The 25,626-nt window shown below is 40.3% G+C and overlaps 1 protein-coding gene across 1 annotated transcript in view; it reads right to left on the bottom strand.

The window, feature by feature from the left end:
- Nucleotides 1–25,626, bottom strand: part of epha6 (eph receptor A6) — a 635,583-nt gene that overhangs the window by 94,980 nt on the left and 514,977 nt on the right. The window contains exon 8 of the mRNA XM_080203887.1: nt 10,071–10,179. Within this exon, the coding sequence (XP_080060013.1) occupies nt 10,071–10,179 (109 nt within the window). The remainder of the gene's footprint in view (nt 1–10,070; nt 10,180–25,626) is intronic.

Here is a 25,626-nt window from a genome sequence, read left to right on the forward strand (position 1 = left end):
AGATAGTCCTGGGAGGAAACTTGTTCTTTTCTAACATTCACTGCATATACAGTTTATAAATAAAAGATTTCATAGAAACCCTACAGTGCAGAAGGAGGCCATTCAGCCCATTGAGTCTGCACTGACAACAATGCCACCCAGGCCCTATCCCTGTAACCCCACATTACTTATCCTGCTAATCCCTCTAACCTACGTATCCTGGGACACTAAGGGGCAATGTAGCATGTCAATCAATCTAGCCTGCACATCTTTGGACTGTGAGAGGAAACCCAGAGGAAACCCACACAGACACGTGGAGAATGTGCAAACTCCACACAGACAGTGACCCAAGCTGGAAATCGAACCCAGGTCCCTAGAGCTGTGAGGCAGCAGCGCTAACCATTGTGCCACTGTGCTGCCCAAGATGGTTCTGGCAGGGGTCCTGTGCTTACCTGTTACCACATATACAGTTGGAAGTCCCTAGTTACATTATTTCCAGCAGTTTGTGTTAAACACACCCTGGGAGAGTTGGTGACAATACTTCATAATGGCAGCAGTAAACCTATTGAAGAGCACGGAGCCCCGATGAAACCAGTTGTGGCCAGAAATTGAAAGCTATTGAATGCAAGACAGCCAGGGAATGTCTGCGGTTGAGAGTCAGTAGGAAAAGAAACAACCGATGATCAGAGAGAACTTCTTTATTCTATCAAAATCCTTTGACCATGTTGTAGAGTGCAACCAAGCTGCACATTGGTAGAACTGGTGTTGTAGATTCAACAGGTATAGGACCAGTTCAGGGTTAGAATGGAGACCTGATAAAGAACAAGTCAGTACATTCCTCTATTCTATTGGCAGCAGCACAGATTACATTTTTATAACACAGGGTGTTAATGAGGATACCACAATCAATGAAGAGGTTATGAAGCCTTTGATTTGCATTTCAGTCTTCAGGGGAACATTATTCTAGACCATGATGAGGTTTAACAGGAACATTCAGGAGTCCAGAAAAAGTATTGATTTTTTTCATTAATGACCAACATCATTTGCCTGATAGCTGTGAACATGGCGCCCTAAAGGATGAACCCCCTCTGAGATTGCATAGTGATGGGAGCGCTTGATGAATCCTGATCTGATTTTCTGCTGTCCAGGGAGGATCTATCATTGTCAAAGACATCGTGAATAGCAAGACAGGCTGAGCTATGGAAACTGAATGGAGTTTTAATCTAGGGTGATTGAGAACCTTTGTGTGACAGACCAGTGACTCAATCCAGTTTGTGAGCAATAGAGCTACCAGTGGCAGTAAACAACAAAGGCATAATGAAGGTGAATCAGTCACCACCATTATCTGATGCTTCCATTCTGGCAAGAAAACCCCACTGACATGAAGATTGTCCTACCAGAGTGTGATTCCTGCAGGAGACAGGGCCATTTTAAAGCAGTATGCCACAGCAGAAAGCTTTCAACTCCAGTTCAAAGGTTTACAGAGAGACCAGCCTGGTCAACTAGTTCCCTAGAAACTGAACCTACAAATGATCCATAGAACATAGAACAGCATAGCACAGTACAGGTCCTCCAGCTCTCGATGTTGTGCCGAGCTACGTCTGAATCCAAGATCAAGCTATCCCATTCCCTATCATTCTGGTGTGCTCCATGTGCCTATCCAATAACCACTTGAAAGTTCCTAAAGTGTCCAAATACACAACGGGCAATGCACTCCACATCCCAACCACTCTCTGAGTAAAGAATCTACCTCGGACATCCCTCCTATATGTCCCACCATGAACCTTATGGAGATGCCCCCTAGTTACAGCTACATCCAGCCGAGGAATAGTCTCTGAACATCCACTCTATCTATCCCCCTCATCATCTTATAAACTTCTATTAAGTCACCTCTCATCCTCCTCCGCTCTAAAGAGAAAAGCCCCAGCTCCCTCAACCTTTCCTCATAAGACCTACCCTCCAAATCAGGCAGCATGCTAGTAAATCTCCTCTGCACTCACTCCAATGCTTCCACATCCTTCTTATAGTGAGGTGACCAGAACTGAACACAATATTCCAAATGTAGTCTCACCAACGTCCGGTATAATTGCAGCATAACCCCACGGCTCTTAAACTCAAACCCCCTGTTAATAAACGCTAGGACACTATAAGCCTTCTTCGCAGCTCTATCCACTTGAGTGGCAACCTTCAGAGAGCTGTGGCTATGAACCCCAAGATCTCTCTGTTCCTCCACATTCCTTTAGAACCCTGCTGTTGACCCTGTAATCCACATTCAAGTTTGTCCTACCAAAATGAATCACCTCGCACTTATCAGGGTTAAACTCCATCTGCCACTTTTCGGCCCAGCTCTGCATCCTATCAATGTCTCAATGATGTCTTTCGTGGATAAGGTTGCAACATCCAAGGGGAATTTTTGGAGCGCAGAAATCATGGCCAATGGCCACAAAATGAATTTTAAATTTGACACAGGAGTAAGAGTGCAGTTCTTTCTGATACAGTACAGTGGCTGAACTCTGAGTTTCTCCAGCCATCTATCATTTGTCTTCATGGTCTAGAAGCACTGTAGTGAAAATGGAAGGGCAGATGACTGATGTGTTTCAACACAATGACAGAGAACTCACCGACACTCAGCATGCTATTCATAATCAAGATTGTTCTTTACTAAGCAGAGAAGCTAGTATAGAGTTGCAGCTCTTTTATACACTTGTCACATTAGAAACTCAAATCAAGCCAGAATGGTCTAAGCCTGTCTTCCTGGGATCAGTAATAAATCTGTAGTCACAGGAGGAAATTTCACAAATTTCACATCTCTTCGATGAGAGGGAGGATGATGAATGTGGAGGTGACCAGAACACCATTGAACAAGGTGACCAGGACACCAATCTGCCTGACTGTTCTGGTGAGGATACCCCTGTGATGTGGAATAACCTGATACAGGAACTAACTTTCCTGAAAACAAACCAGGAACAGAAACTCCCAGAAATTCCAGTCAAACAATTGCAGAAAATAAACCTGACTTGGGAAAATCTGATCTCAAAACTGAAGCGGAAGTAACTGCTAAAATACCATTTGTTCATCTCGCACACATTTTAGATGTACAAGGAATGAAACAACAATCTGGTAAAACACCATTGAGCAACAGAAGCAGAGGTGAAATCCAGCTCCACACCAGGTATTGATTTGATTGCTGAAGCCCCTGAAGTATCAAGGCCCAGTGGAGTGTAGAGATACATTGGTGTGAGGACAGAATGTACACATAATACAAGAACTACATACAGTGCCAACAAAAGAATTATTAACCTTGCTGGAGAATAATCTTCATCTGTCCATCTGATTCATTGATGAGTTTGACATTGGAATTGCACAACATCTCATCCCAGGTATCGGAATCATTGAATGTGCTTAAGCAACAGATACTTTTCCCAGACATTGGACTTGTTGGAATTTTTAAAAACTCATTCACAAGATGTGGGTACCATTGGCTGGGTCAACATTTATTGCCCATCCTACTTGCCTATTTCAGAGGATTGCAGACCATTACAGCTGGATAAACAACGGGAGACACTGCTTTGAGAAGAAGCTGCTAATGCTGTAACATTAAAAGGGAATTTCACAAAGAAGAGGAAGAAGAGAATATCCATTCTTCAATTCCCACAGAAAACCAGAAGCCTACTGATTTAATTACATCCATGCAGGAATATAGACAGCATATGTCCTATATGTACAAGTGAGATATGGAGCACATTCAGAGGTGAATGCCACCTCCACAAGAGACTCTGAAAGAAGGGTACAGGATAGGAGGATGTAGGATAATGTGTATATGTTTAATGGGTGGCGTTAAAGACTTGGGGGAGGAGATATGGTATAAAGAGTTAATCACCAGTATGCTAATTGCTAAATATATCATCAGTGATGTCAGATCATGTGTGACCAAAGGGCACGGAGAGTGATGATTCTGGAAGGAGCCTGAAGATTATTTATCCTTGTACATAATTGTATACAGTTAACAAATGTTACAAAGTTCTCAGAGTTCTTGTTCCTAGCAGTCTATGTTAAAAATAACTGGGATCACTGGTGATGACACTTCAGTAACCACATGGCCCCTGGCCCTTGCAACGTTATGAAGAATGAGAACATGCTGCAAATGTGACGCCAAATCAATAAACAATCATAAGAACATAAGAACGAGGAGCAGAATAGGCCATCTGGCCCCTCGAGCCTGCTCCGTCATTTAATAAATAATTACTGGTCTTTTTGTGGACTCAGCTCCACTTACCTGCCCGCTCACCCTTAGTTCCTTTACTGTTCAAAAATCTATCTTTGCCTTAAAAACATTCAATGAGGTAACCTCAACTGGGTCACTAGGCTGGGAATCACAACCTTGTGGGAGTATTTACGTTGAATACTTTTAAATCAGTTGCAGGTGACAGATTCAATCATTCAGTTATAAATATTACACAATTGCTAATATGGTTTCACATGAATAAGTCAGAATTCAAATGGAAAATTTCCTAGCAAACTAATCTCTCATTTCTGTGTCTATGTAAAAAATGAGTCACAAGAAATACAATCTCTGATAATTAAATATTAACATAGTTCAGAATTGATTACCCTGAATGCAAGATTTAAGGGGTTAAATTGGATCATGGCAGATGATATGCAAGGGGATCACAGTGTGGGATTACCCCATGGTTATTTATTGTGTTGTAGGCATGTGGCAAATCATGCTCCCTGCTGTTTCATAAGATTGCTTCATGCAGCCAGTGCATGTTCACTGGCTGCCCACATTTTGCAAGTGGCTAACACTGCTTAAAGATAATCAGCACAACTTAAGGGGGAGGTCTAGGACTGTAAGAATATGAAACTTAAGAAATAGGAGTCTATTAATTTTGCTCCACCGTTCAATAAGATCATGGTTAGTTGAATATATTCTAGGTGTAGTCACTTCAATGCCCTGTACAGTTGTTGAAAGGCTGCCTAATTTTATACTCCAATCTTCTGAAGTAAATGTCATCACTCTATTTGCCTTCCCAAGTACTTGCTCTACCTGCATACTAATATTTTGCAATTCATATATATACAAGGACACCCAACTCTCTCTGTACTGCAGCATTCTGAAGATTCCCTCCATTGAAACAATATTTTGTTTCTCTATTCTTTCTGACAATGGGATAACCTCATATGCTCAATCTGCCAACTTTTTTTCATTCATTTAGGCTATCAATGTCTTTTTCCAGACTCTTTGGCTGGGATTCTCCTAAACACATGGGCTCCCTTCCCTCCAGTGGATGTTTGCCATCAGTGAAGGACTTGATGGATGATGAGTCTGGGAAAGGATGTGTTGACAGTTTGAGTCATGTTGAGATCAAAAAGGAGGAGGTATTGGGGTTCTTGAGAAACATTAAGGTAGACAAGTCCCCAGGGCCTGATGAAGTATACTCTAGAATACTGAGAGAGGCAGGGGAGGAAATTGCTGGGGCCTTGAGAGAATTCTTTGTATCATCACTGGCTACGGGGGAGGTCCCAGAGGATTGGAGAATAGCCAATATTGTTCCTTTGTTTAAGAAGGGTAGTAAGAACAATCCAGGTAATTACAGGCCAGTGAGCCTTACATCAGTGGTAGGGGAATTATTGGAGAGGTTTCTTTGAGACAGGATTTACTCCCACTTGGAAATCAGTGGACGTTTTAGTGAGAGGTAATATGATTTTGAGAAGGGGAAGTTGTGTCTCACAAATTTGATTGAGTTTTCAAGGAAATGACGAAGGTGAGGATAGGGCAGTGGATGTTGTCTAAATGGACTTCAGTAAGGCCTTTGATAAGGTCCCTCATGGCAGACTGGTACAGAAGGTGAAGTCGCATGGGATCAGAAGTGAGCTAGCAAGGTGGATACAAAGCTGGCTTGGTCAAAGACAGAGGGTAGCAGGGGAAGGGATTTTTTCTGAATGGAGGGCTGTGACAAGTGGTGTTCCTCAGGGATCAGTGTTGGGACCTGTGCTGTTTGTAATACACATAAATGATTTGGAAGAAAATGTAACTGGATTGATTAGTAAGTTTGCAGATGACACAAAGATTGGTGGATTTGTGGATAGCGATGAGGACCATCAGAGGATACAGCAGGATATAGATCAGTTGGACTTGGGCGGATAAATGGCAGATGGAGTTTAATCCGGACAAATGTGAGGTAATACATTTTGGAAGGTCTAATACAGGTAGGAAATATACAGTAAATGGCAGAACCTTAAGAGTAGTGATAGGCAAAGGAATCTGGGTGTACAGGTACTCAGGTCACTGAAAGTGGCAATGCAGGTGGAGAAGTCAAGAAGGTGTACGGCATGCTTGCCTTCATCGGTCAGGGCATTGAGTTTAAAAATTGGCAAGTCATATTGCAGCTTTATAGAACCTTAGTGAGGCTGCTGTTGGAATATAGTGTTCAATTCTCGTTGCCACACTACCAAAAGGATGTGGAGGCTTTGGAGAGGGTACAGAAAATATTTACCAGGATGTTGCCACGTATGGAAGACATTAGCTATGAAGGGAGGTTAGAGAATCTTGGTTCGTTCTCACTTGAGTGACAGAGGTTGAGAGGAGATCTGATAGAAGCCTTCAAGATTATGAGAGGCATGGACAGAGTGGATAGTCAAAAGCTTTTTCCGAGGGTGGAAGAGTCAATTACTAGGGGACATTGGTTTAAGGTGCGAGGAGCAAGGTTTAAAAGAGATGTACGAGGCAGATTTTTTACACAGAGTAGTGGCTGCCTGGAACTCGTTGCCAGGGGAGGTAGTGGAAGTGGATATGGTAGTGACTTTTAAGAGGCGTCTTGACAAGTACATGAATAGAATGGGAGGAGAGGGATATGGTCCCCGGAAGGGTAGGGAATTTTAGTTAAGTGAGGCAGCATGGTCAGTGCAGGCTTGAAGGGGCAAAGGGCCTGTTCCTGTGCTGTAATTTTCTTTGTTCTTTGTTCAGTGGGGAGCAAGAGTAAACCCCATTGGAGTGAATAACTCCCAGTACGGCAGGATGGGAGGGGGAGGGGACAGGATGTTAGGAGACTTCATTCCCAGGTGCAAAATGGAAATGCTGATTACTCCGGAAATCCATGACACCCAGCACGAAACCTGCAAAATAGTTCTCCGCAGATAAATTGCCACCCTCCCCCCACCACTTTGTGTCCCTTCTCACAACTTGCTTTCCTATCTATCTTTGAATCATCTGCAAATTTAGCTGCAATGCATTCAGTCCTTTCACGTAGATCATTAATGTACACCATAAATAGTTGAAACTCCAGTGCTGATGCCTGCAGCATTCCACAAGTTAAAACTTGCTGATATGAAAATGACCCATTTATTTCACTCAGTTTCCTATTATTTAGCCAATCCACTATCCATGCTCATACTTCATCCCCACCGCGTTGAGCCTTAGTGCAGTAGCCACTCAAATACAAATACCCTATATCTCAATGGCCTCCTTTATCCATCCTGCTTGTTACATCCTCAAAGAACTCCAATAAATCTATCAACCATGATTTCCCTTTCATAAGGCCAAGGTGACTCTGTCTTATTGTGTTATAATTTTCTAAATGTCCTGCTACTATCTCCTTTGAATTCTAGTACTTTTCAGATAACTGATGTTAGGCTAATTGGTCTCTACTTTCCTGCTTTCTGACTGTCTCTTTCGCTTCTTGACGAGGGGCATTACATATGCTCAATAAAGGAGAGAGCTACACTTGTGAGATACAGGGCAGAGATTTGTAGGAATCAGGCAGGGAGAAGGGATAGTGGAGGTACCTGCTCACCTGAGCGTGTAGACACATACCTAGTTCTGCTGCATGACTCAGATGAGGATTTTGATGGGTAAAGCTGCAGGAAGACTGATGGATATACACAACCAAATGCATGGGAAGTGCATTTGATGGGTTATGCGCACCGAAAGGCAGTCAGAAAGCAATGTCCAGAAGCAGCCTGGATGGAGTCAGATGCATTGAATTTCAAAGCCAAGGTCAATTTAGAGACACAGGGATTACTACGTTGGACCGGCTTATAGGTTGCAGTTCCAGCTGTATTTTAATCAGACCCTCCTTAATGAAGTTTTGATGTCCGAAACATTGGTTCTCACTCAGGTTGAAGTCAGAGAATTGCTTCCTTATGATACCTGGTAGTAAAGCTTCCTGCTGAGAATACTTTCTCCTCCCTCTCCTAACCTTTTGTCCTGTTCTGCTCGCCCTCCCTTCATTCTCTCTGTTAAACTCAATTCCAAGAGGAATGCTCACCATTTCTAGAAGCCCTCCAGCACCGGTCAAACCACTCCCTGCAAACTACTAAAACTTCAGTTAAGCATTGGAAAGCTCTGAAAATGTGTCCAATGCACCAACAGTCAGAAGAAATAATCCTATAATTAATCTGCAAGCGGTTTATAATCCATTTAAGAAGCCTGAGTGGGCGGGTGGGAGTGCTTCATGATGTGTAATATATATTCAGCTGTCAGATATTAAGTCAGGGTATAGACTTGAGCACTGTGCTCAAAAATGGTAACACAAGCATTAAATCAGCATTGCATACTGATTGATGTTATTAATCTTCCTGCTCAACATACTGCCAGCAGTTATTCAGTGTGTGCATGTGTGCAAACCCATTTGTGTCTGGCATACTTCCCATCAACAGTATATCTGTACATCATGGGTGTCTAAAAACAGCTACTACAAGTTGATTTAGCTCCCCCTTATATCTTGATTTCAACAAAGAGCCAGTGATATATTTTCTTATGAAAAATCTGTGTTAAACAACAATGATTTCCCGCTGAGACAAAAGTTGATCAGGAAGCACTGCACAATCTTGCAAAAATAACAACAGTATTTATTCATATTTATTGGGTTAATTAGCAATGCCACAGCCAGCAGATCAGGTTAAAGCTCTGAAACCCTGCCATATCCAGTCATCAGAAACGCTGGACAATTAAGCAGGCAGCTTCACGTACATCCTCCTTGCTCACTAATAGTGGAGCGAGTGCAAGAGACACAAAAGAAACGACTACAACTATCTTCAACTGAAAGTGCTGAGCAGATGATCATCTTCAGCAACCTCCCGAAAATTCCAGTCTTCAGCCAATTCAATGAATGTCAAGTGATATCAAGAAATGACTGTGTGCGCTGGAGTGCATAATATCTCAGTTGTACTGCTCCCCAGCTAGCCTCACCCCCAGCTACCAGACAGCTAAGAAAATTGACAGGCATTTGCATAAAAAGAGGATATATCCAACCTGGCTAATTACCATCCTCTCAGCTTTCTCTCAATCATCACTAGAGTAATGGAAGCAGTTATCTAACAATCCCATCACGTTGTGCATACTCAGCAATAACCTGTTTACCAGTGCTTAGTTTGGGTTTCATTGGACCCATGACCTGACAAAGGGAACAGCAAGCCCTATTAATCTGCCAATCACAGAAAGTTACATTTTAAATGACAGAAGGGAAGGACTTTTGGTTAGAGAGGTATTTGATGTGCAGAACCATCTCTAATTCAGACTCTAATTCAAAACACAGAAAACTACTTCTAGGACTTCTATTCTCATAACTTTTAAGTTCACATGCTTTATCCAAAGGGTCACTTGCTGCACCTTTGATTTTAATAATATTTACTTTGTGTATTTTAGCCCTGCAAAGCAGTTTGCTGGTGAAATAACTGTTTTGCAAGAGAATGCAAAATTGAATGAACAGTCACAGAATGCTGTTTTTATGAAATAAATGACTATTGTAAAACTATAGCTGCTAATTAGTAATCCTGAAGCTACTTAACTTCTTAAAATAGAATTTAAGCAAGGGCAGTCTCACCTTCTAATAAAACACAGCGATTGGAAAAACAGAGTCATGCAGATATACATTCAAAATGTCAATGTCCAGAAATGGTCCATCTTAGTGTTAGCAGGGTAGATTTTGAATTTGAGAGATACCAAATCAGTATTCATTTTACATCTCTATTAATTATTATTTCACCATCCAACAAAGTCAGAATTTACCCCAGCACGTTTTCCCTGGTTGAGCATGACAATAAGATTGGTTATAGATATTCAAAAGAAGGAAGCTCAGTACATGTATTACCTGCCAGTGATTAGGAAGAAGAGAGTAAGGATAACAAGAAGAGTGAATCCTCCGACTGCAGCAGTTGCAATGACCAATACTTGTCCCTGTTCTGTGGCAATGTCAGATGCTGGAAAAAAAACAGGGAGAATGGGACATTGAAATACAATAATGTAACAGGTCACATTTTACGTAAAGGTGCAATCAGCATTGTTAAAAATTAGCACTATACAATAAATCAATGCATCGTAAGGCAAAAGAGGTAAGAATAATTAATCTCAAAAAACAAATATAAGTGGCTCATGTCACAAATTCTGAGAGTAGAGCTAAAGTTATAAGCCTTTTTGTAACTCAATTTTTGCAATGCATATAACCATATGGTTTGTGCTCTGCCTGTGTTCCTTTTCTGGTGTCATGGGGCACTATGGTGAACATTGATTAGGAGCATCGACTTGTGCATGAGGACATCAACATTAATTATGACACATTTACTTCATATATATTAAATGATGATCCACATCTGGAAGTAAGAGTCAGTAGATATAAATTGTATGACAGATCACACGATTTACATAAACAACATAAGTGATATCTTTGAATGTCTCCCTCACAACATCTTTGCTGACAAAGAATGCAGCTTGAGAACTCAACATTATTCTTATTAATTTCTTTTGGATGTGGGTGTCATTGGTAAAATCAGCATATGTTGCCCATTCCTAACTGCCCTTGAACTAAGGTGTTTGCTAAGCAAATTCAGAGGGCAGTTCAACCACATTGCTGTGGGTCTAAAGTCACATGTAGGTCAGAAAAAGTAAGGACAGACGTCCTTCCCTAAAGGGCATTACTGAACCAGGTGATTGTTTCTTGCCAAGGCTAACTTCCAAGTAATTGGAATTTAAATTCCACCAGCTGCAATGGTGGGATTTGAACCTGTACCTCCAGGACATTAGCCTGGACCTCTGGACTATTGGTCTGGTAACATCAACATTAAACGCTGCCTTCCCACCAACAATTAACAATTCATATAGTTTCAAACCAAAGTGGATTGGAATCAAGTAAGGAAACATAAATGTTTGTATGTTGTTGATTTATGTTTGCATATGCAAACTGTAGAAAATTAGCTTTCAGTTAAACACAAAGGAGTAGGGTTTAGTCCTTGTTATGTCCTGCGCAGAAACTAAGGCAAAATGGCTGATTTCAGGGTACAAAGTTCTGCACCTGACCTGGGACTGTGTTACTCATACCTCCATATTGATAATAGCAGCTTTACAGGTCTTCCTGGTGCTTGACAAACACAGGTGGCATGCCCCTTCCATGTGTAAATGGTGGGGTGAGAGGGGCTAATGCCTGTTTTAGGGCCTCTAATCAGTTGTTACAAGTTCCACTTAGGATTGGCCCAGTGGCTATATGCAAAATGTAAGTACATTTTTAAAATTCCATGGCATTTTTCAAAGAAAAGCAGGATAGTTCTCCTCAAAGTCCTGGCCAATACTTATGCCTTAACCAATATCAATGAAACAGAATAGTCCAACATTTGCTTCCAAAATAATTCTAAGGCTTGGTCATAGCAACTTCAAATAAGGATAGATGCATAATTAAACAAAGGAAGTGAGAAGTTGCTATTGGAGATGCACTGCCTGTTGATGGCTTCCACAAAAACATCTTGTTGTTGGTCTTCATTCAACTGCATTGAATCATATGAAGATTCTGCATTTGCAAAGCAGATGCACAATACGCTCGTGAATGACTTCAAGCTTTATCAATGCCTATGTGTTTTCATGTCCTTAGTCTTAATAAATGAACCCACAGTGTGTTTACCCAGGGCCTTGATTGATGTATATATGTATTGATTAATATATCATTAAAAAACACAATATAGCGTTCAGTGGTGGTCAGTTGTGGGGAACCAATGTTCTATGAAGTTATCACGTACAAAGGTGAGATATAACCAAGGACAATTTGTGACTCCTTAATCACTGTAAAGCCCTACTGCATCTAGGGCAAGATCCCAAGTGCAATCAGGAACAACGTCCAAGCATGACAATATAGCAGATCACTATGAGATATTTTCACGAGTGGGAGAGTCTCAAACAAGGTAAAGGATTGGTCATTTAAAACTGAGATGTACAGAAATTTATTTTCACAGAGGATGATGAAGCCCTGGAATTCTCTGCTCCAAAGGGAGGTGGAGGCTGGATCAACAGAAATATTTAAAGTGGAGGTGGATAAATATTTGATAGATCAGGGAATAGAGGGCCACAGGGAAACGGCACAGTAAAAGAGCTGAGGCTGGCGTGGATCAGCCATGATCAGATTGAATGACAGGACAGGCTTGAAGGGGCTGGTGGCCACTCCTGCTTCTATTTCTCGTGATCAGTTGCTTTAAGTCCCGAGTTCCCCCTGGAATGAAAAGAAGAAGCGGAAAGGGGGAGAAAAGAATGTTTTACTCAAACATGTTGGCCTCTTTTAAGGTCAACCAAAAAAACCAAACTCAAGATAAATCAGGACAAAGTAAAAGGGGCAGCTCCCCAAAAGGTGGGGGAGGGGGGGGGGGGTGGTGGGAACAGCCCAATTACAGAAACTTCCAGACAAAGTTCCCACTACAAGATGTAGGCGTACCGGCAAATTGCCTCTATGCTTAAGGGTCTCATAGATTCACCAATCCTATACCTATAAAGGGGGATGTTGTAATATGCCTTTATCAGCTTGCCAACACTAGAAAGGAAATGTGTCATGTGAGCAGCCTCAGTCTTACTTTGTTCTGTGAACAGGATACAGCACTGTTAGCGCGAGTGGGCGAACGCGACCACTACGGACTCAGGGTCAGGTTTAACAGCGGTACAGCTTTATTTTAACATTGACGGAGGTGCAGTCAGGACATACAAACCAAACTGTCCTGAAAGCACTCTAAAGACCCGCCGCAATGGGTTACAGTTATACCTGAACTTCCATACATTGTACAATTCAAATGCTAATGTTTTGTTTACAATATTCGACTCTGACCATCCTGTTTCGATGTCTTCAAGTATTGTAACAATGGTTTTAAGTGTGTGTTAATTGTTTCTGTCTGATGGGATTATTAATGGTCTAGAATCTCTGGGGTTGAACAATGGGTGTTTGACTATTTTGAGAAAGTTTGTGGGGCCAGGGATTATTCCTTAGTTATGCTAATCTTTAGGTGTCTCCATAGAGGGTTGCTTGATTAGATCAGAGGTGCTGATTTGATCGGATGGGGGTGTACTTCTAATTTAGTTCCTGTAGGTGCCATCCTGTCTGGTTCCCTTTGTGTGCTAGCCCTCATTTGCATTATAAAAGCATGTCCTTGCCTGCTAGTCTGCGTCTGTTCCCTTGTGACCTTTAGTGGGGAGGCTCTGGGTGCAACTTTAGTCTGCTTCCATATTGTGTACCCAATTTCATAAAATTTGTCGTCAGATAACAAGCACGCACAGCCCTGTTGCTGATGCCTTCAAAGCTTTCTATCCATGTATGTAAGTTTTCATGCGCCTAATCTTAATAAATGAATTCACAACATGGTTATCTAATCTCTTATGAATAATTGGTGTCTTTATGTCATTATAAAAACACAACAAAATAATAGAGAATTGTAAAGATGTTCAGAATGCTGTGATTTAATGAGATCCCGCAAATTATCCAAAAACTAATAGCTCTTCTCTATTTTGATGGTCAGAAACTCTGAAGAAGTTGATGATCACACTGGGAGCATTCTTTATGTCCATCAAACAGCATGATGGCTGACTTAGTGTCAAAGTGCAGTAGGGAGAGGCAATGACAACAGTTTGCATTTTTCTAAATGGATTTAGCAGGATAGTTAAATTTTAATACCAGTAGCTAAACAAGAGCAGAAAACCAATTATTGGGGACTGGATCCAATTAATTTGAGCCAAACAGCAATTCCAGAATCATAATTGCCGACAAACCAATATTTTGTAGTCACACGCAGTTAAGTTTTTAATGCTAGTTAGTTTGATGTGTTTTATTATCATTCTCAATCAAAATAACTGGAATGTATAGTGCACTGATGCATGAGGCAGCACCATCATCAACTGGAAAGGTGTACTTGTTTTTAAACACTACTTTATGTGCTACAAGATCATTTTGCATTACATTACAATAGCTCATTAAGGAGAATACATCCCGACTGGAAACAATACACACAATTTACTTGGAAGACATCACTGTACTTTCATAATTGGTAGGATCCCAGATTCAAGACCTTGGAATCTGATTGAACATTTTAGAACCAGTTACAATAATGTCCAGAGGAATTTACACTCACATGTTGAAGATCATAAGCCTGAACCTAAAAATCAACTTGGTTAAGGACAAGTTATCAGAGAAACTTTTGGAAGCCCTTCATTGTAATCACCACAAACTTCAGCAGAATACTATCGACTATGTTATTTAATTTACCCTTAATATTTGATCAATATACAGCATTTAACTACTGCTTAGTGAAACTCTTTCCATCATGTCATGTTTCCCTGCAAAAGTATTGTAACAAACAATGACATAGTAGTCACAGTGACTGGCATGTCTAATTATTTAAATGAATGGTATTTTCATATTGGAATTAGAAGTCATCAAAATGTATTACCTTACTGCAGAGTGAATTACTGATGAAGATCACTGGGTCTTTCATTAATATAAAGTGTTTAGTGTAAACAAAAAGAAAGAAAAGTGGGTCTCTTTCAGGTATTACAGCAGTGGAACACTTGTGCAAAGGTAATGAAATCTTTTGAATCCTTTCAGACAATTCCTTTCAGGAACAAGAGTAGAGCAGAGATGCATTATAGCACAAACGTCATCTGTTCTATTTATACAGAGATGCCAGAGAGTCGCTAATCCGCTCGCGATTAGGTTGTCATTTCATTTTTCGGAGACATTAACTAGATTATGAAAAATGATGCTGTGATGGTGCAGGAATGATTATTCCTTTACCTGTGAGATTCTGTCTGTAAATTAGATGTCAATAGACGACATCACATGAAACTAGATGTTGAAATAGGCAGATAGATTATGTGGCACCCAGTAGATGCCCTTGTATACATAAAGTCAATTAAGAATGGAGCATGTTCAAAATACATTGGGTGACAAGTAATTGATTTCAGCAATGATATTTTGCTTCAATTATGTTTCTTTCCAATTGTCTCCTTGTCTTTCTGAAAACATTTCCAGAGTTCCAGAGGCATGAGGTGTTCTCTCGTACCCCAGCAAAGCACCATTTCTCATGAGTAAGGATTAGTAGTGCCAATCAACAATAGAACCCTCTCAGCCAAACCTGACCCCATTCTCACCCAACATTTTTATTACTTCAGCTGGGACACAGGATAGTTATCAAAAGGGAAATGATCATAGATATTTCATTCCATAGCTTATGTTCACTGAGGCCAATTCTATCACTTAAATCTCCACGGGCAGAGAGCTGATTTTGGGACCTTACTATATCATATAGCTCAGCTATCCACTAGTTAGGAATATGAGCCTTTGGAAGAACTCCATTTTTAACCATTTCTTCAGTTTAATTTTCATGACTGTTACAGAATGTATCAAATACAAAAGCCTCTGAGGGCAAGACATAACTGCTCCAATATTCATGGGGAAGTATCTAAGAAGTGTGGTTGCAAGCAGAACTGCAGAAATCCTGGGGCATAGATGTTCTTGAATTATATTTTTTACAGATTGATAGATTTCAGGGTCAGGAAAATCCACCTATAGATAGCTGCAGTCAGGAACCATTGAGAGTAGCTCTGGTAATTGGGTAAGGTCAGGGTTTGGTTGCAGAGGGATGTTGAGCAACATCAATCCAAAGAGAGGGAAAGGTGGGGTTGCAGGGAGAATTGGAGGACAACAAATGCAGAAATTGGGGCTGGAGGAGGGAAGATCGCAGCTTATGGAGACTTCAGCCAATCAAAGCAGTGAGGAGAGGACATGATCAGCAATAAGTTTGTCACAGGTGTTATTAATGTGGGTGGACATTCGTGTTCCCCCCATTTAAAGGAAGTGCTCTAAAAAGTACTTATCGTCTTCAGCCAGTTGCTCCCATCTCCATTTCACTGCTTTCTTAAGCGCTGAGAAACCCAGCCAGCAACTATAAAGTTTTAAATCAAGCTTTCTGCTGCCCTCCCAGTAGGAAGAGCTGTTCGGACCAATATCCTATTGCCCTGTTTTTACTGATATTCCATTTTAAAATATACAAAACCAGTTCAGACAAGTATTCTTATTTCCTCTTTTTAACTGATTTTTCCTGCTGGGCTGTGGCTGTCTCAAACCTCTTTTGAATTAGTCACATGCATGACTCACAAGCTGTAAAAATGGAGTCAGGCAACATACGTGGCAGGTTGGAGTTATGTTTCATAACTTCTTAGTTTTGACATCCACTTCCCGACCTTCCTCTTACTATCTACAGGCTGGTAGACAATTCTTTTGTCTCTTATGTTGATTGCCATTCCATTCTCACATCGCTTGTCTCACTTCCTCTCTCAACTTATTTGAATTGGCCTGGCTCTTGCTTAAAGAATCCACCTTGAATCACTTACTCTCTTTTAATTCATCATATTCTTGTATCCATGGAGTCTTTCATCCCTTTGTACTTAGCCTGCATCTGAAACGTCTCTTCCTCAAAGGTCACCCTTTGTCTTGTTATTATTTTTTCTGCCAATCTTTGGTTCCATTTTGCCCATATTGAAGACCTGATTTTACTGACCTCCTTTCATTGAATATAATCAACTGCATAACAATTGCTCATTTTTTTAAGAAGGTAGAAACCTGCTCATCTTTCTCTTGGGATTAGTGGAGATGCTGCCTCTAATACAGGAGGTCAAACTGTGAATGCTTTGCTGGTGAAGCTAATAACTCCTAGTGAATGCAATGGAGAGTCTGGAGAGTCTCTAACGATGTTAATAATTGTTAATATGAGAGTAATTATAATAAAATACAGCTGCAGCATTATTGATGGCACACTGAATTGATACTTCATCTGGCTTTCTTTCATCTTCCCAATTTAATGCTTATTAAAACTGATCGTTGGATAAGGAAAATATTTCCACTTCCCCCCCATAGTTTTCAGCCTTTCAACTCAGCAGCAATGAAGTCATGGTACCTTAAAAATGATGGGCCTATCAACCTGTTGCATCTTTAGTGTGGCTCCAATCATGTTTAGAGGTGAAGCATTTTTCGTTATTGTGTTCCAACATTGACCAATTTTCCTGACTTTTGTTCCTGAGGAATGCCAAGTGCCCACATGCTAAGATCAGGAAGAAGATGCAGAAGCTCATTTAGCCAGGTCTCTGCCCATTTTCTGCAGCTTCCTTAGGCTGGTAGAACTGGATGAGGCATGTTAACAAGGTCAAGGGGCAATTCTGGTCTTCTGTAACTACACACCGATGCAAGAAGTTTCTGAAGTTAATTATGTTGGAATTAACTTTCTCAGATTGGAGTGTTTTTTATTTGTTTGTGGGATGTGGGTGTCGCTGGCTGACCAGCATTTATTGACCATCCCTTGTTGCCCGAGGACAGTTGAGAGTCAACCACATTGCTGTGGGTCTGGAGTCACATGTAGACCAGGTAAGGACAACAGATTTCCTTTCTTAAATAACATTAATGAACCAGATGGGTTCTTCTGACAATTGACAGTGGTTTCATGGTGATTAGTATATTTTTAATTTCAGGTTTTGTTTATTCAAATTCCACCACCTGCTGTGACAGGATTTGAACCCTGGTCCTCAGAACATTAGCTGAGTGCCTGAGGTGGGCCTGGTAGAATGCAGAAGAGCAGTCCTAAAATTATCAGATACCCACTGGATCTTTAGACCTTCTGTTTTCCTGGGTCTTGCCACCTATTAAGCCCACAGTGACAAATCTCTGAAATCCATTTTCAGTTTTCCAGCATCAAGACTTTGTGGGGAGGGGAGAACGGAGGGCAACCTGAACCAGGATGCCCTGAGGTTTTGCTAATGACATGTGCACCAAAACTGACCTCAGCTCACCCTAAAGAAGTGCATCACACATCAGTTCCATTATTCTTGCTTAGTGCGAGTACAGAGAGGTTGGGAACAAATTAACTCCCCCTACCATTTTGTCTGATAACCATTAATATTGGCTCTTATTCCTTGCTGCCTTCAGCCTTTTGAATGGACCTACCACATATTCTGATCTTTCTCCACACCACAGCTTTGATTGTAACACTATATCCTGCACTTTCTCCTTTCCTTCTCCCCTATGTACTCAATGAATGGAATGATTGTCTGTATAGCTCATGAGAAACAATACTTTTGACTATATATCAATACATGTGACAATAATAAATCAAATTAAAGATGATATGAATTAATGCAATTAAACAGAACTTTAATAATAACCAGATTAATTTTGTTTAAAAATCATATTTCGAATTCACTATGTTAATAGAAATGCTTCTGGAAGAAACATAGGTAACCCACCGCAGGTCGCCACACACGATTGACACACGGGCTTAGATTTTTCAATCCATCCCACTGTGGGAATCATCGTGGGCGGGATGGAGAATTTAACAGGCCATTAAAAGGTCTGTTGACTTCAGGTAGAAACTTCCAGTCTCCAGTCGGCAGGATGGGAAAATCTCAACCATGGCATTCCAAATATTCCTATCTATTTAACTTTAATCCAGTTTGGTCTTTGTGGGTAACTGTGAAAAAATAATTAATGACAGTGCTGAAAGAACCCTCAACATCACGTTTACTGTTTAGCAATGTGAGAAGAGAAGTTTGGTTACTATAACCAGATTGGTTTCCACATCAACATTTGTTATGGTTGCTTTATGAGATTCTCTAATCAATATTTGAGGATAGCTTTGTGCTGGGGACTTAAAGTCACAAAAAAAACAATCCGAGACACTGCCCAAACTCATTTCACTTTGTGACTCCCAACTACTATTAAACACAGAAGGATGCCGCCATACCTTTTTGATCGGCTAGCAGAATTCAAATAGCAGTTTTCAATCACAGACTTAATTAAGATTTTTTTTTTAGGATCTAAAAATGTTATTTTGGAAGGTGGATGTAGTAGTACAACGAAGGTTTGATACGTAACTACTACCAGCACAATACAGTAGTTAAGCTCTGGATCCAAATGATACCTTCTGCATATTATAGAATGTTAGAATGACAACAGCACAAAGGAGGTCATTCAGCCTGTTGTTTCTGTACTGGTTCTCTGAATGAACAATTCACCTAGTGCCAATTCCAATCTTTTTCCCTGTTGCTCTGCACATTACTTTTCAGATAATAATCAAATTCCCTCTTGAATGCCTCAATTCAACATACCACACTCTCTGGCAGCGCATTCCAGATTCTAACCAGTCGCTGCATGAAGAAGATTTTCCTCATGTCACCATTGCTTCTTTTGCCAATCACTTTCAATCTGTGCTCTTTGGTTCTTGATCCTTCCACCAATGGGAACAGTTTCTCCCTGTTTACTCAGGTTTCTCTCCTCCTGTACCTACTTTAGAATGGTACTCTTTACTCTTATCACCTTTCTGTGCTCTTCCTCTCAAAATCAATCGCTTCACTCTTCTCTGCATTAAATTTCTTGTTCACTCATTCAACCAACCTATCCATGTCCTTTTGATGTCCTCTTCACAGTTCACAATAGCTTCAAGTTTTGTACTGTCAGAAATTTTGGAATTGTGGCCAATACGTTAAAGTCTAGGTCATTATATATATCAGGAAGAATAGAGATCTTAACACTGATCCGTGGGGAACTTCACTACCAACCCTGTTCTGGTCCAAAAATAACCCTTAACAACTACACACTGTTTCTTATCACCCAGTCAATTTTGCATTTGTGTTCTAATGACCCTTTTATTTCATGAATGCTAATTTTATCAAAAGTTTTTGTGTGGCACTGTATTAACTGCTTTTATGAAGTCCGAGTAAACCACATCAGCAGCATTACCCTCATCAACTCTTTTTTGTTAATCGTATCAAAACTCCAATAAGTTAATTAAACACAGTTTACCCTTAACAAATCCATACTGGAATTCTTTAATTAACTCATATTTGCATAAATGACTACTAAACTTGTCGCAAATTATTGTTCCAGAGCTTCCCTACCACCGAGATTAAACGGATTGGCCTATAGATTCTGGTTTTATTTGTACATCCTTTTTTTAACAAAGTCTGACCAATGCAATTTCCCAGTCCATTAGCAACATTACCAAGTCTAAGGAAGACTGAAAGATTATGACCAGTGCATCCGCAATTTCCACTCTCAATGTCCATGGATTCATCCAATCTAGTTCTGGTGTGCCTTATTCACTAGGCTGCTGCCGTTAACCAGATGTCAGATTTGGAGGTGGCCATTTAGGAATGAGATGTTGCTGGCAGGTGCACTACCAACAGATAAGGTTAGGAATATGGTTGAGACTATGTTTAAAATGAGCAAGATTCTGCCTGTTAATTCTAATTCTCCCTCCGTAGATGCTGCCAGATTTTCTGAAGCTTTCCAACACTTACAGTTTTATTCCATTTTCATCAGCCTCGTGTGTATACAAAACAAATGCTTGCAAAATTCGCAAAAGTATAGAGGTGGAGATAAGGGTCAGGGGCTGGGTGCAGTGGAAGTACAGGGATAAACTAGAATCCACCCCAATCCTTTCTAGGATTCAATAGTCCCTTTACTGAACTATTCCAAGGACGTTTGGGACATTAGACAGCTTAAAAACAAATTGCAGGCATCATATGTACACAATTCAGCATTTAGGGCTGAGGATTGTGAATCTGAACGATTTGAGGCAGTGGAGGCTCAGGTAAGGTGTAGAAGACCAGTCACTTCAAAATGGTTCAAGTGGGATGGACAGCATTGTGGCACGACGCATTTAAATAAACTATGAGCTTATTAACTGGTGTATCCTGTCAGTGAGTAAGAGACTCTCTAACTAAGTCCTTCTCTCTGTGTTAAGATAAAAATGCATTGTAACACATGGGGTAAATAAGACAGATACACGGCCCAGCTGATAACAGCTCTCAATCGCCACCCAAGCTGAGAAATAAAACTATTTATGTTTTATTTGAAAGTCAGGTGAACAGACACAAAGAACAAAGAACAGTAGAGCACAGGAACAGGCCCTTCAGCCCACCAGGTCTGCATCGAAACTTTTGAAACTAAAGACCTTTTGCCTCTATGCGGTCAGTTTCTCTCTATTCCCTGCCTATTCATACACCTGTCAAGATACCTCCTAATCATTGCTATTGTATTTGCTTCTACCACTGCCAGGGACTTCCCATTTCTGTGTAAAAAACTTGCCTCTCATACCTGCTTTAAATAACAGAGGAACTGAGAAAGAGATTGTTAAGGGTTGTTTGCAAATATTTTTTAATGTATAAAAGGCAGCTAAGGGAGCAAATAGTGAGACTTCTGTATACCATGTGTATGTTGTCTAGGCTGAGACTTATCTAAGCAAGAGATGCTGAATCGTGTAGTACCAGGAGATAAAACCTGAGGAGATGCATTGGGCCTGAGGAAGGTTTTCAGAGTGATTACACAGAGTGAGTGTATACAGTTTCTGCTGTTCTTCTGAAGTATTGCGTTTTATGTTACTATTTTTCTTCTTTCAGTGGTAGTGTTCCTACACCTAAGCATGCATTCATCATGTGACCAAAATGATACTGTAAATCCTTCCAATACTCCCATGGACGGGGTATGAGTAGGAGAATTTCATAGTCCGCCAGGCTTGATGTGGAGTGAAGTGCCTCAAATCATAGCCTCTGGCAGCAGACCAATGACTTGTTCCAGGAAAGGCTAGCTACAAAAATAGACATAAGCGTGCACTTTATCTGCTTCATACATTTATAGATGCGGGAAGAGAATAAAAAGGAGGTATTTATAGAGTGGTGGGTGAGGACAACATCACCTGCAATTTGCATCTGTTTTCTTGCTGCAATGAGATTAATGAAATTTTAGCTTGGGTGCAACAAACTGGGGGGAAGATCACACTGGGGAGAAAGTTGTTGAATGGCATGACGGGTGAATAGTGCAATTAGAAAGTATCAATAAGAATAAATACAAATGCCAATTAGGAAGAAGAAGACACTTAACTGATCAGACTTTTTTTTAAAGACCATCTGACTTCAATCCAAATAATCATTTGGAACTCAAAGAGGTCTTAATAGTTAACATGGCTGAATGTGACCTTGGACAAAAAAAAAGTTTTCTTTCAACAAAAATACATACATTTCAAAGTAAACCACAAAAGTAGATGTATGCTGAGGGCTGAAATTCAATCTGCTTTCATTTCAGATAGACTGACCACCCATCACCATCAATCTCAATATATTTTGCTCTGTGTCAATCAGAATATACAGCAAAATTTGAAATTTTTCAATTGTTTGAATGCCTTGTCTTAATTTGTTTCTGTCATAGAGTTTGAAGCCTTGAAGACCGTAGGAGAAGCGGCAATAAATTGCATTCAGTTTGATAATAGCACTTGATAAAAGCAAGTTGGCCCTTAAACTGAACTAGAAGGTTTGCTGAACTTAGAACTTCAAAGTTTGCTTCTCCCGTCATGGTCAGCAGTATTCTCACTCAAACAGTTTAATCAAAAATAGCATGCATCTCATTGATTTGCATTTAATTGTTGTAATAAAGCCTGCAGAGTGCTGCACAGTTTGGGGACTGATTTTGCATATGCAAATAAATGGGACTTTAGTGAGTTAAAATCTCATCTGTTTGTGTTGTATAGTTGATTTGCAATCCTAAGTTTTTGTGAGTTGGTCAGATATCTAGACTAGACTATTGCTTCAACAGTAAAATGCCAGGTTACTTTGGTTGATGAACATACAAAATAGGTACAGGAATAGATCTTATGCCTCCTCAAGCTTGCTCCATCATTCAGTATGGTTGTTGCAGATTTTTGGCCTCAACTCTACTTTCCCACCCTCTCTTGATATCCCTAGATACCCTGGGAGGTGAATAATCTACCCTGGCCTAGAATATACACAGGAATGGACCATCCATAACATTCTGGGGTACAGAATTTCAAAGATTCAGAACCCTCTTGAGTGGAGAAATTTCTCCTTATTTTAGTCCTGAATGATGGGTCCCTTACCTTGAGATTGTGCCCCCATGTTCGAGATTCTCTTTCTAGAGGAAACAATCTTTCAGCATGTACCTTGTCAAGCCCCTTTAGAATCTTCTTCGCCTGATCACATCTCATTCTCCTAAACTCTTGAGTATAGGCCCAATTTCCTCAGCCTCTCTTCGTGGGAGAACACTGTCATCCCAGGAAATCATCCAGTGAAGGCTGACTTTACTGCCTTTGAGTCAAAACTATATTCTTCCAAAAATATGGGGGCCAACACTGTATAGTGCTCACCAAGGCCTTATACAATTGTTTTAAGAATTAATTAAACTGATTCGGAAGTGCATACACATGACAAGTAAAATATGATAATATCAAAAATGGTGTAAAAGAGACAAAGAGAAAAGGACCAGAGATGACTTATTGAAAATGTACTCCAAAAGGCTGAATCCATGCAAGAGTGGCTGTTTGTAAGCTGATTTTATATATTAGTCAATTCTCATATTTCCTTGTACGATTACAGACTTAATCCAGACAGCATATGAATATTATCTTCGTACAATAGGGAATGCAAAAGCCAGTTTTGCCAACTGTAATCTTGGGAAGTCCTTGTCATAATGTAAATGTTACACCAGAATGAACCAAATAAGGTTATGATTTCAGAATTGAATAACATAGAACTGAACAAATGAAGGCTGTGACTATTCAAGTGTCGAATTAGGAATCACATAAAAATACTCCGAGATATAAATTGAACTTGAGATCTATTTCTCCAATAGTGCAAGATAGGTTCTGTTTAACATGGTTAGCACATTGGCACAGAATGGCCTAGATGTATTTTTCAGTATCTATTGGCATATCCATGTTGCAATCCAGCAATAGAATGTTTATTGTTCAAAGCAGAAGTATTTAAAGCACTTTTACAATGATATACTTACGTAACGCAGGGTGATTACTTTGGTTGCACTGCAGAGTGGCATTCTTGCTCAGCAGTCTCAGCAGCAAAGTTGTTGCTCTAATTGTCTTTCACTGTCGATAGATTTCATTGTATTTGTAATCAGTTGCTACAGGGGTGAGGGAAGTTGGGATCACAATTAATCTGATTTATCACTCATAGATGTAAAGTGTATTCTCAAGACTCCCAACAGACATCTTTCATTCTCTCAGGACCTTTAAAAAATTTAGGGACCATAGATTGGGGCAAAATAACGCATCTGGGGAGCTCCATGGATTCAGCAGTATTACATTTCTGTTGTCAGCTATCAGCTGAATGTTTGTGGAGTTGAATCTCTTCCTGTCTATGAAAGAATTCAGGTCAATGTCTAGAGGCCTCAGGCCCTCATTGGTGACATTCATAAGATCCTGGATCCTTGGGAAGTCAGCTCCCAAGGAAACAAAAACAGAAAATGCTTGTCAGAATTGGCAAAGAGTCATCCTGACTCAAAACTTTGGCTCTACTCTCTCTTCACAGATGCTTTCAGATCCGTTGAGTTTCTCCAGCATTTTCTATTTTTGTTTCAGGTTCCAGCATCCACAGTACTTTGCATTTAGCCCCCAAAGAAAGCTAGATATAATCTCTGTCAGTGCCTCCTTTCCTGTGGGGGAAGTTGTGAAGGTAGTTCCTCTGGCAAACATAACATCAGTCACTTACTACAAACTAATGTGTGTTTCAGACTGGATTATCTGGCCAATCTTCCTTGCAGTGACCCAGAAGGATCTTGTAAAATAACATCATGCTATTTTGATCTACATTACACTGGGAAGAGCAGTCAACATGGGTGTCTGTAAGTCAGCCAGCAGCAGATTACTCACTTACACTGCAGTGAACCATTACGACAAATACACTTCACTGGGATCTCAGATCACAAAATTCTGCAAATGTAAATATGGTGCCTCATTTCGTAGCCTGAACTCACCCATAGCAAGGTGTCACATGAAGTCTTGCAGCATTATAGGTTAACTTACAAAAGCCAAGTTTAGACAAAGAAATTAAATGCACTATGGGGTGGAATTTAGTAGACTGTTTTTGATTGGGTGTGATCCTCAATGGAAGTACAATGTTTTGCACAATGTTGATGTCATTAGCCTAGGTCCAGTTATGAGTTCCAGGGTCATCCTGATAAAAAAAAATCTGGACATTAGAAATGCCTCAGACGGAGGGAGTGGGAGGGAGGTGATGGGTTTAAAGATCAAAACAATATAAAGAGGCAGGTATTCTCGATTTGGTTTTACTTTGTGTGCCATTTCTTTATTTGAAAATGTCTCTGAGGTCAGTTGGAAGACAGAGTGTTGCTCTATTTATCTCAGATGTAGTTGTAGAAGTCCCCTTTCCCATGACTAGGTATAGATGGGAGGCTCTGCTTGACATTGCACATTGTAAGAGGGGGGCCATCAAGGAGATCACTAATGGGAAAGTAGGGGAGCAGATTACAGCTTTGAGGTCTGCATTTCTATTTTCCTCTGTTACACAAAGTGAGGAAATTCTCCTGTCATTCCTTCTGC

Source organism: Carcharhinus amblyrhynchos, chromosome 15 (genome assembly GCF_965287045.1).
Source record: "Carcharhinus amblyrhynchos chromosome 15, sCarAmb.v2.hapA, whole genome shotgun sequence".
Classification (NCBI taxonomy): Eukaryota; Metazoa; Chordata; class Chondrichthyes; order Carcharhiniformes; family Carcharhinidae; genus Carcharhinus; species Carcharhinus amblyrhynchos.